Below are 13,281 nucleotides of genomic sequence, written 5' to 3' on the forward strand. Positions count from 1 at the left end.
GGCGGCGGGCGCCGCCGGGGGGCCGAGCTCCCGCCCCGACGGGCGGCGCTGGGAGCGGAGCGGAGCACGGCGCGGGGCACGGAGCGGCACGGTGAGTGCGGGCCGGGGGCGGCGGGGCGAGCAGCGGTGGGGGCTCGGCGGGCGGCGGCGCCTCCTCCGCTCGCAGCCCCGCGGGATGCTCGGCGGGCGCAACCGAGCTGCGCCTGCGCCGGCGGCTCGGGCTGCTCCCGGCTCTTCCCTCTCTCCCCGAGCTGCTGTTTCTGCGCCGTTTCCCCGCCTCAATGGCAGCCGGCGCAACCCCCCTCTTGCCTTTCCTGTCATGAGCCACTTTCTCCAAACTGTTCCATAGTCAGCACCCGTCTCTGTCTGTGGTCCGGCCGGCCCGGTCGGTGCAGGCAGAACGTGTCCCATTCAATAGAGGTGCTGAGCTCCGCCGGGAAGTCCCTGGCCCAGCTCTTGCTGTAAAGCCTTGTGTAACTCTGGGGGAATTCTTGTTTCCACTTTTTTTTTCCCGATCTGTTGCGGCTTTGCTGCTGTCCTGCGCACACCCTTGGACAGCAGCCTTGCCCATGTATTCCTCATTCCCTCGCCTTCCCCCCTCAACTGAAATGGGGGGAGAACACGCAAACAGGATGAAGGTGCGTTTGTGAGGGGGGAGAAGCCCGTACGGATAATTGCTGTGGAGGCTGAGCAGGGGGAAGAGTCTCCCAGAGAGGGATATTAGCAGTGATGGAGAAGCTCCATGCCTGAAAGGGGAAGGAGGCATTTCCAATACTGAGCATCCGAGAGAAGAGAGCAAATCGGAGGAGCAGTCCTGTGCCATGGAAGGATAGGAAACGTGTGGGCTTCTCAGCCTCCTGTGGCATGAGAGCAGAGGAAGTTAAGGACTGTCAAGCAGAGCGAAAGGGGAAGGCGTTTCGGGGCAGGCCGGCTCTCTGTGACCTTTCCATCGGGGTCCATTCTTCGGTGGAATCACTGTTAACTTCATGCTTTGCAGTTTCCTCACGTTTAGTCCGAGCTCTGCCCAGGTGCCAGGTCTCCCCTCCACCGAGCCTTAGCTGTCCCACAAACTCTGGAGCTGAGATCTGCCGCTGGATGGTCAGGAAGAACGATCACTGCTTGAGGAGACATCTCCGAACTAGCTTTAGCGTAGCTAGTTCAAGTGGCAGCCGCAGGGATAACCGTGGCCGTCCGGGCTTGCTTGCCATCCCCAGCTCTTTATTTCCAGTCCCCACTGCAGGAGAGACTGTTCATCCTTGAGACCTCGCTCTGGAAAGAGTTGAGCTATGCTCTTTTCGCTGAGAAATCCTCATGGGCGAATGGCTCTGGAGAAGGTGGCTGAACTGCTGGCTCCTTTTTGTGGCAGGAGGCACATTCTCGCTCGGACCATTGCTGAGGCCGTGCTTGGATACAGAGGGGCCAGGGCTTTCCCCGTGCTCTTCACGGTCTTCTCTGTCTCCTCCATGCTTCATCTGCCAGAGCCGCAGCACGGGGTTGAGTTAGTGTGGCCTAGCTAACCTGTTCTCTTCTTCCCCACCCTTCCCTGGGTGGAGAAGGGGCTGATTGTCCTTTCTAATGCCATTTTGTGTTAATGCTTGTGGAACATATTGGATTCAGAGTAACATCCGTTAACGCAGTCACTGTACCACTTTGAATGTCCAGACAAGGCTCAGGATTTCTAATGCTGAAAGCAGCCCGTTTCCATCCTGTAGCACTCCCTGTTACGCATCTTGGTAAACCTGCAAAGAAACAACGGGAGAAAAGTTAGAGATGTCCACGTGTACCGGGGCTTTAAAACTCTTAAATTGCACTGGTGTGTTTTTGTGCTTCCTAACAAATTCTTCCCTTTTTTTTCTTTTTTTTTTTTTTCTGTTGTTTTCCATTTTCTCTTTCTTTTCTCCCTTTTTCCCTCCACCTTTGAAGGAGCTTAGCCAGGATATCCCGTGTTCAAACCACCCCCTTTTCTGCCTGATCTTTGTGGGCTTGCTGCTTGGCTTCACAAATCTGAACTACCCAAAGAAGTGTGCCTGGCTCTTCTAGTCAGCAGCCAGGTCCAAGGCTTTGTGTTGCCATTTTGCGATGGCCAAGTTGTAGCAGTTTCCTTCCATGCTCCATTTGTGGCTGTGAGAGGGACAAGCCCCTTCTCCTCCAGATTTGAACTCAAACAGAAGTTCTAGTCCTCATCATGGGAGCTGCCAGGCTGGTTGGACTGACAGTACTTGTTTGCATCTGGTTTCACAAAGTTGCTGCTCAGAATCTTATAAAAAATTCTAGAGCCCAGAAAACAGAACATACTCTTTTGATCAACGAAGTCAATGCTGACAGCCCAGGAGAGGACACTTCTGAGTTTGTGGAGCTCTATCACACCAGTGGTCAAACTGCCCGCTTAGATGGCTACTATCTGGTCTTTTACAATGGCAACGGAAACCAAGCCTACAAGGTTTTGAACCTCCAGGGCAAAGTTACTAACAGCCAAGGGTTTTTTCTCATTGGCTCCTCTTCTGTAAATCCTGATATGGTCATTCCTAAGAACACCATCCAGAATGGCCCTGATGCTATTGCCCTGTATTACGGGAAAGGGAATTACAAGGAAGGCATGAGTGTCACAAGTGATGGTCTGGTAGATGCCTTGGTCCATAAGATTAAGAAGACAGACAGAGCAGATAAGTTGGTCAGTATACTGACCCCTGACAGAGATGCTTTCATGGAGGACTCCACATTCAGGACCTTGGATGAGTCAATAGAAAGATGCCGTGGGGCTGATTCTCAATGGATCTTCCAAGTGGCTGTGCCCAGCCCAGGCAAGGACAACCACTGCATCCTAACTTCTCAGCTGAATGCATCTACTGTCCTGATTAGCGAGGTCCATGCTGTATCTTCCTCTGAAGAATTTGAGTATATAGAGCTTCAGGGTCCTCATTCCACTGTGGTGAGGGACATCGTTCTGGTGCTGATCGATGGACGGACCAAAGACGTTTATTTCACCATGGACATTTACGGCAAAACCTCCCTAGATGGGCTACTTCTGATTGGGCCAGAACAAAGCCAAATCCCAGGTAAGGACCGTGTTCTGATGACTATCTAAGAGCTGGGAGAACGTTCAGTCAAGTTTGGGCCTGGGAGATGCTGTCTTTTTTTTTTTTTTTTTTTTTTTTTTTTTTTTTTTTTCTGTTTGACATTGTGATAGATCAATAAAAATGTGAGCTCAGTACTCAGTGGCAGATAAAATGTAAAAAAAATATTATAAAATTGGGAAGAGAATTACAAAAAGCAGATTAAATATTAGAATTATGAGGAGAAGAGAACGAAATGGAGGCCATCCTGATGCCACTGTATAAATTTGTATCTTGAATTGTATCTTGTGTGGCATAATACCATAATCTCACAAAGGATAGATTAGAACTGAAAAAGTTTGGAGAAGGTCAGCAAGGATGGTCAGCGGTCTGGAAATGCTTCCATACGAGGAACAACTAAGTAAGCCAGGGCTCCTCAGCATAGAAAAGGGAAAATTTAGGAGGGCCATGATAGAGGTTTCAGAAATGTGAGTAATCTGAAGAAAACGGACACGGATCAATTGCTTACTGTCTCTTCTGGTACAAGAGCTAAGGGACATCAAACAAAGATGGAAGGAGATAGTTTCAGGACAAACAAATGGAGGTGGTTTGTCCTGCAGTGATGGTAGAGCTGCAGAGCTCCAGGGTGAGGGAACTTGTGGAAGGTCAGAAGTTTACATAGGCTCATGCGGGAACTGGGAAGGCTCATGAAAGAAAGATTCCTGTAGGTTAGCTAAATACACAAAAGTACATCCAGTGTAAGAAAGTCTCTAAGCTGAAGATAGATACTGAGAAAACATTAGGGGGAAGTGTCATGTCCAGAGAAGATCAGGAGATGCATACCTCTGTGTATAGTCACCTTTGGGAAGAAAGTAAATCTCTGGTCTGACCAGTTCTGACTGTTCTGATATTCTTGGACCATGTCTGAGGATTTGAAGCATTATGCAAATGCAGGCAAAAGGTGCGAGTACAGGGTCTTTTCTTGCATTGAGTCATCTTCAAATGTAGAAGATCACACTTGTATAAGTTGCTTGAAACTGGGATCTAAACTTCTTTCTAGCTTTCAAAATTTCTTCCAGGCTATCAGAGGAAGATTGAATGTCTTGTTATTTTGGGCACCTCAAAAGGAGACTTTGGCAACTGGAGACACTGACTCGGCAGATATCTTGTGTAATTGTCTGAATCATGAGCTCTGAGTCAGAGTTTGTCATCTCTTACAAACCTAGTTCCTATGTTGCAATTAAACATATATATAAAAGTGTTCTTTCAGAATCCGTAGTTGGGTTGCTAAACAAAATCAGAACAAGGCTCAGATGAATACCGCAAGAAAAACATAGAGCTGAAGCCCTTTTAAATTGAAGTCTGGCCTCTTCATGATGGCTCCCAGCAGCTCCCCCCAACGCATTTCATTGCTTTGTTTTGAAAGTGGCTACCCAAGACACCAAGAGCAGCTGTATGCTATTAGCTGGGAGCTGAGGATCATGTTAGTTGCTGACCTTTGCTCTCAAATGCAAAAGGAAAAAGCAGCTGTAGAGTCATAAAAAAGGAGAGAAGAAAGATCCCAGTCTGCTGTAGCAGGAGGAAGGCGGTTCAGGAAGAACTTGGAATGGAGCTTGCCCTGACAGCTCTGGCCAAAAGAGAGTAGATTGCCCAGGCAGCAAAAGCAGGAACTGCTAGTAGCCTCTGAGCCAAGGAGGTACATCTCCCATGCAGAGGCAAGAGGATAGGTTCCAGAGCTTCTGGTAGCTGTGGATTACCCTGTCAGTCCGTACATCCGTCCTGGCTGCCTCTTCCCCTTGCCAGAGCCTCCTAACACAAGCTGCCTCCTCATTTCAAGGGGAAGTCCTGCTTGACCAATCTGATAGCCTTCTAGGATGGAATGACTGGATGGGTAGATGAGGGCAGAGCAATGGACATTGTGTACCTTGACTTCAGCAAGGCTTTTGACACTGTCTCCCATAACATCCTCCTAGATAAGCTCAGGAAGTGTGGGTTAGATGAGTGGACAGTGAGGTGGATTGAGAACCGGCTGAAAGGCAGAGCTCAGAGGGTCATCATCAGTGGCGTGGAGTCTAGTTGGAGGCCTGTGGCTAGTGGCGTCCCCCAGGGCTCAGTACTGGGCCCCATCCTGTTCAACTTTTTCATCAATGACCTGGATGAGGGGACAGAGTGCCTCCTCAGCAAGTTTGCTGATGATACCAAGCTGGGAGGAGTGGCTGACACACCAGAGGGCTGTGCTGCCATTCAGAGAGACCTGGACAAGCTGGAGAGCTGGGCAGAAAGGAACCTCATGAGGTTCAACAAGGGCAAGTGCAGAGTCCTGCACCTAGGGAGAAATAACCCTAGGCACAAGTACAAGCTGGAGGCCAACCTACCAGAAAGCAGCTCTGCAGAGAAGGACCTGGGAGTCCTGGTGGATGACTGATTGACCATGAGCCAGCAATGTGCCCTCGTGGCCAGGAAGGCTAATGGTATCCTGGGCTGCATTAGGAAGAGTGTTCCCAGCAGGTCGAGGGAGGTGATCCTGGCCCTCTACTCAGCCCTGGGGAGGCCTCATCTCGAGTACTTCATCCAGTTCTGGGCTCCCCAGCACAAGAGAGACGTGGAGCTACTGGAGAGAGTCCAGCGTAGGGCTATAAAGATGATCAGAGGTCTGGAGCATCTGCCCTGTGAGGAACGGCTGCGAGAGCTGGGCCTCTTCAGCCTGGGGAAGAGAAGACTGAGGGGAGATCTTATCAATGTGGATAAGTACTTGAAGGGAGGGTGTCAAGGGGATGGGGACAAACTCTTTTCAGTTGTCCCGTGTGACAGGACAAGAGGCAATGGGCAGACACTGAAGCACAGGAAGTTCCGCCTGACCGTGAGGGGGAATTTCTTCCCTGTGAGAGTGACAGGGCACTGGAACAGGTTGCCCAGAGAGGTTGTGGAGTCTCCTTCTCTGGAGATATTCAAGGCCCGCCTGGATGTAACCCTGTCTGATGTGCTCTAGGTGACCCTGCTGAGCATGGAGTTTGGACTAGATGATCTCCAGAGGTCCCTTCCAACCTTACTGATTCTATGATTCAATGATCTCTGCCTCAGCCAGCTCCCACCTATTGCTCCTGGCCAGATCTCGGGGCCCCAGCTATCTCCTCCCCTCTGAATCCCCTCGCAGCACCTCCTTACCAGCCTTCCTGCTATTCCCTTTTTAGAGCAACAAACTGAAGCACATCCAGCGCTGGTCCCAGAAGAGCTAGGGTGCTGGGATCATAGCTTTGAATTTATTGTCTAAACTCTTCTCTGGGTCTAGTCCTCAGCTTCACTGTGCTTCTAGCAGAAGTTGTTGCTCCATGGCCCTGGCTTGAGGTTGGGGGGCATAAATTTGGTAAAGACTAAGAGAAGTACCATGGTTGGCACCTCTTCCTCTTCAATCTGGCTCTCAGTGTGGTCCGAACAAATACTTAACTTAGGGGAATCTAAAAGCGCTGATGAATGCATAAACTGAGAGAGATCAGAAGAAATCCCTCTCTTTTATACCATCCTCCTAGCAGTAGCAGATAAAAATACTTTTCCAACCCAAGCTTTTTTTAAAAAAAGCAGCTGAGAACCTTTTTAAAATTCAAGCCGCTCCAAATAATCTCTTACCAAAAGTAGAACAGCTGATTGTACGCTTCAGCTCTGCTTTTCGCACCGGAGAAAATGTTCTTCCTTTTCCTTTGAGCGAGTTGGGGCTGCCAGCAGTTAAAAAACTACAGGGATTCAAACCAAGTGATGTGAGAGCACAACCAGCTTTCAGACTAAGAAGGACATTTCTAGGGATCATGTTGAACTGTTCCTCAAGACTCACTCAAGTCAAGAAGGTGATTCTAAATATGCTTTGGCCTCTCATGATTCCCACTTTCATGTTTATTCCCTAGGGTCCTTCAGACAAGGGGGAAATACTGGAATTTCAGCAGTCTGCTGCATTTTTGCATCCTCAGCACTTCCTACTGGGTGTCGGGAAAGGAGCGTGTAAAGGGCACAGTAAATGCAAGGAGGGGAATTGGGAAGCTTGGGATATTGAGAAATCACCAAATTTCAACCTTAATTCTGTTTACTGGTATCTTGGGCCTTGCTGAATACACATATATGTATGTATATAATTGCAGTGTCTGTAAAAACCAAATACTGTTAGTTAAACACTAAAACAAAATGTAAATCTCTAAATATTTTTATGCACTATTAGAGTAGCTACTCCTAGCTCATTTTGCAGATCTCTTTTAGAATTAAAAATTGACCTTAACGTAGTCGTATCTGCACTTCTCCAGTTCTCCTACTTATGCATGAATCAGCTTCTCTTTTAGCAGAACCCAAATAGCAGAACAAACTCTTCTCCGACTTCCCCCTCCAGTCTCTTCCCAAACCGATCACAAAGGGAGAAACTCAGCCCGAAAGAACGTGAGAAACGCTAGTGTGCAGAGGCAAGAGCTGCAATAACCAGCCCCGCTTGGAATTAGCGTGCCCATTCTCGGAGTTAGTGTGTCCTGATTTCCAGGCTCTAAGTGATGCTGCTTTCCTGCTTGTGCATTTGTTGTGCATTTCCTACATACTGTTGTTTTTCCTTTTCTTTCCCGGGCGCAGTGGATTTGCCGTTTCCCCAGAACTCTAGCAGCCCCGTCCTCAGAGATGGTGCCAATGCCGTTGCCCTCTACCGAGGCAGCAGCAGCAGCTTTGTCCTGGGGAAAGCGCTGCCAGCGGCCGACCTGGTGGATGCGTTTGTATACACGAGCAACGAGGGACCAGACCCTGAGCTGCTGGAGATCCTGACCCCTGGCAGACCTGCCTATGAAAAAAAGTGGTGAGGGGCTTCTCGTTGAATAAAGCTGGGAAGAGAATTTGCCCATTAGAGTTGTCCTTGCCTACTAGAGTCATCTTTGACTTGTGTCTTTACCCTTCCAAAGCGGGGCATTGACTACGAGGAGGTTTAGGTCACCTTTGAGAGGAGAGCAGCTGTGAGGTCTGTGATACTGTATGACGCATCCCGTCTCCAGTCTGGCCTTCACTGTTATACGACAAAATGACTTCTAGAGAACAGAGACCTTCTCTTGTTCAGTGAGCCAGGGTGGAAATCTCACATCACAGGCCACGCGAGGACTGGAGTTGCTGGTCGCCCCACCTAGAGCTCATTTCACAACTAGAATATGATGGCCATCCCCACACCGGAGAGTCCTTATAGCAGTATTGAGTCCCTGCCATTTTCTACTGCCTGGTCCACGTGGGCAGGTGCTCCTACCTCTCCTCAACAGACCTGGCACGGCTGCTCAGTTGCAAAATAAAATATTTGAGGAGGAATTTTCTAATTAAATGGTTGTTGCTAATGAAAGTGTATGAGCCAATTTTGTAAATTTTCCTGGAATTTCTGTAGCACTTTCAACAAGAAAAGTTTTTGGGTGTTCAGAATGGAATTTCAGGTCAAAATGAGGGAGAGGACAGGGACTTCAGTATCTCAGACAGTGATGACGTTTGCCTGATCCAGGTGGAAATCCCTGCTCTGGTTCATTCTGACCGAGGACTTGAAACTGGGTTACTTGTCATTCTGGACTGAGTCACTTTCTGTCTGGTTTTGGAAGAGCATAGGTTTGCCCCTGTGTGGGATGAGAGAAACATTGGTAATCTCAGACTTTTGTAGGATATAGAAATTATTTCTTTCATATTTTAGGCATGTTCTACAAACTGGAAAAGTAGAGGACAGAGTGACTGAAGAACAGTGGAGCAGATGGAGGGGCAAAGGCAGTGAGACGCAACACAGGGGGTTGGGTGTGTAGAAGCAGACAGTAAACCAAAAAGATCTGAGAAAGCTCTTGTCATGGTTTTTCATGGCAAAACACCAGACCTGCTCAGTGTGTAACTTGTCAATTAAATACTGATGTCCTGGCTCCATAATTGGAGATCACCCTTTTAGGATGAGCCTGAGACCATTTGAGACTTCACCAGAGTCAACTGAGTCAGGAAAAGAGTATAGTTTAATCCCATGATAGGGCCACCACTCATTCACAGCACATTCCTATTCCTTTCTTTGCTCATCTTACTCCCTTTGCTGGAAAAAAATTGGCACTTCTCCCACAAGATGTCTTCTTCCCTGAGGTGAAGCAGCTCTGCTCTGTACACTTCTTCGGAGGGGGACTCCATCCTTCTTTGCCTTCAAGTTGAGGGCTCCTGCCCAAAGCTTTCATCATCAGATGCTCCCTTTCCACTTTCTCTAGCAGCACCCAGCTGGTCTCCCCAGTTATCCCAACTTGAGCACAAGCATCTCTGTACTAATTTACCTGTCTCCACACCAGTAGAAAGCATTGTATTGTTGCCACTCGGTGGAGACAGATATGGATAACAAACAAGCTGAGAGGAAAGTAGCTGGTGACTTGCTAGAAGAGAAAGGTTGAGATGAAGCCCGTGATCTCTTGAGGACTGGAGAGCTTTTGAGTTCGTTTTTCAGATATCAGACCTTCATCCTAGTATCAGACATTGCAAAAGGAGAAGGCCATATGTGTATAGTTTCAACCTCTGGTGAAGACAAATGTGACTAGTGGGTGAAGAGCACCCAGTTCTGTGGCTGATAGGTCATATTTTCTCTTGTTTACACATCTCTCTCTTTCAGGCACCAGCTGGGTGACGTATCCATGAACCAATGCAACTGCTGCTCTGTGACCAGAGATTCTTTGTCCTACGTCCTCAGCAGCCCCACCCCAGGCAAATTCAATGATTGCCCCAGCAAACGCTTCAGCCAGACCATCTCCTTCTGCCTTCATGTAGCAGGTGTGTATCAGTGACCTCCTCTGCTCCTGTAGGCACAAATTCCTAAGGACAGGAGCATGTGTGCAAACCCAGAGCTGTCCAGAGGGATCTACATACAGCTGTGCTGGGGTGTTTGCAGATATACCAATAGAGATGCACCTAGAACATCTGCCAATTCCCTGCAATATTTTTCTTCACGGAAACCCATTCCAAGCAAAACTTCTCTGGTTTTGATTCCTACAGCCACCTGTTATGGGTGAAGAAAAAGCCTTTTCAAGCCTCCTGAGCGATAAGCAGCAGTTGAGCTGCATCCATCCAGGAATGAGCTGGAGCCTGTGGCTCAGGTTTCACTGGCTAGATAATACTCAGGTTCTTTGTTTCCTAGATTGCCAGGAGTGGCTCCTGAAGTCAGAAGAGATCCTGATGACTCTAGTCCAAGCCCTTGACAGCTCCTGCAGCTGTGGAATCTCTGTTGCCTATTTCAAAGGTGAGGAGGGCAGGAGTGGGGCAGTCTGGGAACCACCAGTGGTTAATGCCAATTCGCCTCTGATTTTCAGCCCTTGGTTTACCTGCTGGATTACATCCTCCTAGATTAGATCCCAACTAATATGAATTTAGGTGAAGTTGCTAATCATGGAAACGCCAAGTGTTAGGCAGAGCGTGGTGCTATTCTGCAGTGTTCTGCAGAGCACTTCCATCTGCAGCTCTGCCAACACTCATCAGTGCTGATCTGCATATCACCACCTATTTCAGCCTATTTTCTGTCAGACAGGTTTGGCAACAGGGTTGACATCTTGACTAAAAGTTAGTTTCCTAGCTGACCTTATGATCCAAATAAAACTGGATCTCAGAAAGGAAAAATCAGTTCATTAGCCCCCGAATCACCTTGCAGTAGGTGGTGCCACTTGGCTAGGGAGGAAGATGACAATTGTAATGCACAGTTGCACTAGGCAACAAAAAGGTTTCTAGGTAAGGTTCCTGCTGAGCCAAGTGCTGTGGACCTGCCAAACTAAGCCAAGTTGCAGCAGAAATGCAAATGCACTTAGTGGTTGCTGTGTTCCTGTGATATCCCTACTAGATTAGTGTGCAGATGTGGTGAACACATGCAGATGCATGAAAAGAAGAGCCATGCCTTTGCAGCCTGCACTGACAGCAGCATTATTTTCAGCTCCACATGTTTAGACTCTTCAAAGTGACCATTCTGTTTGCTGTTGAGGTTACAAAGCTTCCAAACAGATGATTTGTGTGAGCTTGGTCCTGGAATGCCCCTTTGCACAGGCAGAGAGCTGCGGAGCTCACAATACAGCACTGATGGCATGAGCTGTTTGGCTGAACTCTTCCCCTGAATCAGCTCTGACCAGGAGGGCAGCGGAGGTGGAAATGAGCTGGTTTGCTCTTTGTTCCTTCCAGAAGAAAGTGTGTCTTCATGAAAAAGTGGTGAGACTGAGGCAGTTCTCTGCTTGCCTTTTCAGATTCCAAGGCAGTCTGCCAGGATCTGGGGCTTGTATTCACCACTTTGCTAACTGCCAGGTCAGAAGACCAGTTGAGCAGCCTTCTGCTAGCCTTCAAGACCTTCCTAGAAAGCCCCAGAATTTTGAGTTTTGATGGAAGGAACATCACAGCAGAAAGCTCCTGCTTCAAGGACATTAACGTGCCAGAATTGCCTCCAGGTACCGGACATCATTCTTGCTGGTTGGGGGGACACAATGCATTTGAGGGTGGACATGTGGGTCTTGCTCACCCAGAGGGGAGAGAAATGTGCCTTCCTCCATTTCCCTAACTCTGGCAAAGAGTCCCACCACCACTTCCATCTCATTCAGTTATTAGCGCTCATGTTGTTTGTTATGTGGTGTAACAGCCAACTGTTAATACAGCTGATAATAGTGAGGTAGGCCTGATATGGCCTCATGGCTTTTCTAAGGTATATGGAGCACACAGGTAGAAATTATTGGGATTTGTGGTCAAAAAGATATTCAGTGTTTTAGTTCTACTTACGTCCATATGCAGACAAGTTTGTATGACAAAACCTATGGGGAGTGAGAGGGGGGTTTTGTTACTTTACTCTCCCCTGGTTCCTCTGCATGCACGTGATACTGGTGTCAGGTAAGAGGAGCAGCTTCCACCATCTCTGGGGGCACCAGGCTTGTGTAAGGCAGGAACTGCCTTGCTACTTGCTAACATAGCTAAGGCCTGGTGGTTTCCCTGCATGTTGTTGCCAGAAGGAGAAGTGCACGTTGGCATTTTGGGCCACTATGCTCAGTCGTCTATTGAATTTGGTCACATCTTGGCAAAACACTGCAGAAATTATCTGTTCTTTGTCCAGGGCTCTGTGCTTAGGCCCCTGATCATATCATTTTTGCTTTCTATGATGTCCCATCAGAGATAGCAGAAGGGACACAAGAGCCCTCTACACAAGTGGCCAAGCTACTTATCAGTGAGATAAACCCGGACAATCCAGGAGGAAGAGAGGACACAGAGTATGTCGAGCTCTTTTACACTGGACGGACACGATTCAACCTTCAGGGATACTGGTTGGTCCTCTACAATGGAAAAAATAGCCTGGCCTACCGGGTGTTGGACCTGTCTGGCCATCACACGAATGAGCTGGGTTACTTCCTGGTGGGGAGCAGTGCTGTGACTCCAGCACCCATGATCAGGCTGCCTTCAAACACCATCCAGAATGGGGCAGACGCTGTGGCTCTCTACTACAGCAACACCACCTTTTACAAGGTAAACATGGCCGTGACTGCGGAGGGACTGGTGGATGCAGTGGTGTACACATCCCGAAGGTCGGAAAAGGCAGACCAGCTGATCAAAGTGCTGGTACCAGGGCAGAGTATCCTGTATGAAAATGATTCTCACAGCACTGAAGATGAGTCTCTGAGTCGCTGTAACGGCCTGAGTGCAAAACTCCAGAGCAGCTTCCAGGTAGGTTGATGGCAGATGTCTGTTCTCCAGCCAAATTCTATGGGAAGCTAATGGTCATGTTCCAGTAGGTGCCTTATTAGGGAAAACTGGGCATTCTGGTGAGTCACTTCTATCTCCTGTCAGCTGCTGATGCTCTTGGTCAGCCCTCATATCTCTCTGCCCCACTTTCATTCCTGTTGTTAGCCACATAACAACTCCATGCCCTATGCCACATGGCTCAGAGCCCAAGAGTTCCTGTAAGGCAGCTCGCCTGCCACCAACTCCAGAACCAGGGAGTTTGCTTTTGGATAGCATCCCAGACCTTCCAGTTTTCCCAAGCCAGATGTGGAGCCACCTCTTTACCCTGTTTGTCCGCTGCCAGTTTCAGGATGTGTGACACAACAGTTCACATCCATGAAACCCTGCTTCCCACAAGGTGAAGGTTTAAAGGGCATGCCTGAACCATTGGTGTGACTGATTTATGTTATTTTTTATGAATTGTTCTTTCTATTTCAAAATGTCTGATTTCAGATAGTCCACATGAAGAAACGCTGGCAGGGTATGTATACTT

General features: G+C 48.4%; 1 protein-coding gene across 1 annotated transcript in view; it reads left to right on the forward strand.

Annotated features, from left to right (window-relative positions):
* Positions 1–13,281, forward strand: part of LOC134147153 (uncharacterized) — a 21,308-nt gene continuing 8,027 nt past the window's right edge. Inside the window, exons 1-7 of the mRNA XM_062587984.1 lie at positions 1–91; positions 1,924–3,056; positions 7,653–7,869; positions 9,667–9,824; positions 10,189–10,290; positions 11,276–11,473; positions 12,184–12,731. Coding sequence (XP_062443968.1) covers positions 2,186–3,056; positions 7,653–7,869; positions 9,667–9,824; positions 10,189–10,290; positions 11,276–11,473; positions 12,184–12,731 — 2,094 coding nt within the window. The 5' untranslated portion in view covers positions 1–91; positions 1,924–2,185. The remainder of the gene's footprint in view (positions 92–1,923; positions 3,057–7,652; positions 7,870–9,666; positions 9,825–10,188; positions 10,291–11,275; positions 11,474–12,183; positions 12,732–13,281) is intronic.

The sequence above is a fragment of the Rhea pennata genome, chromosome 15 (genome assembly GCF_028389875.1).
Source record: "Rhea pennata isolate bPtePen1 chromosome 15, bPtePen1.pri, whole genome shotgun sequence".
Lineage (NCBI taxonomy): Eukaryota > Metazoa > Chordata > Aves > Rheiformes > Rheidae > Rhea > Rhea pennata.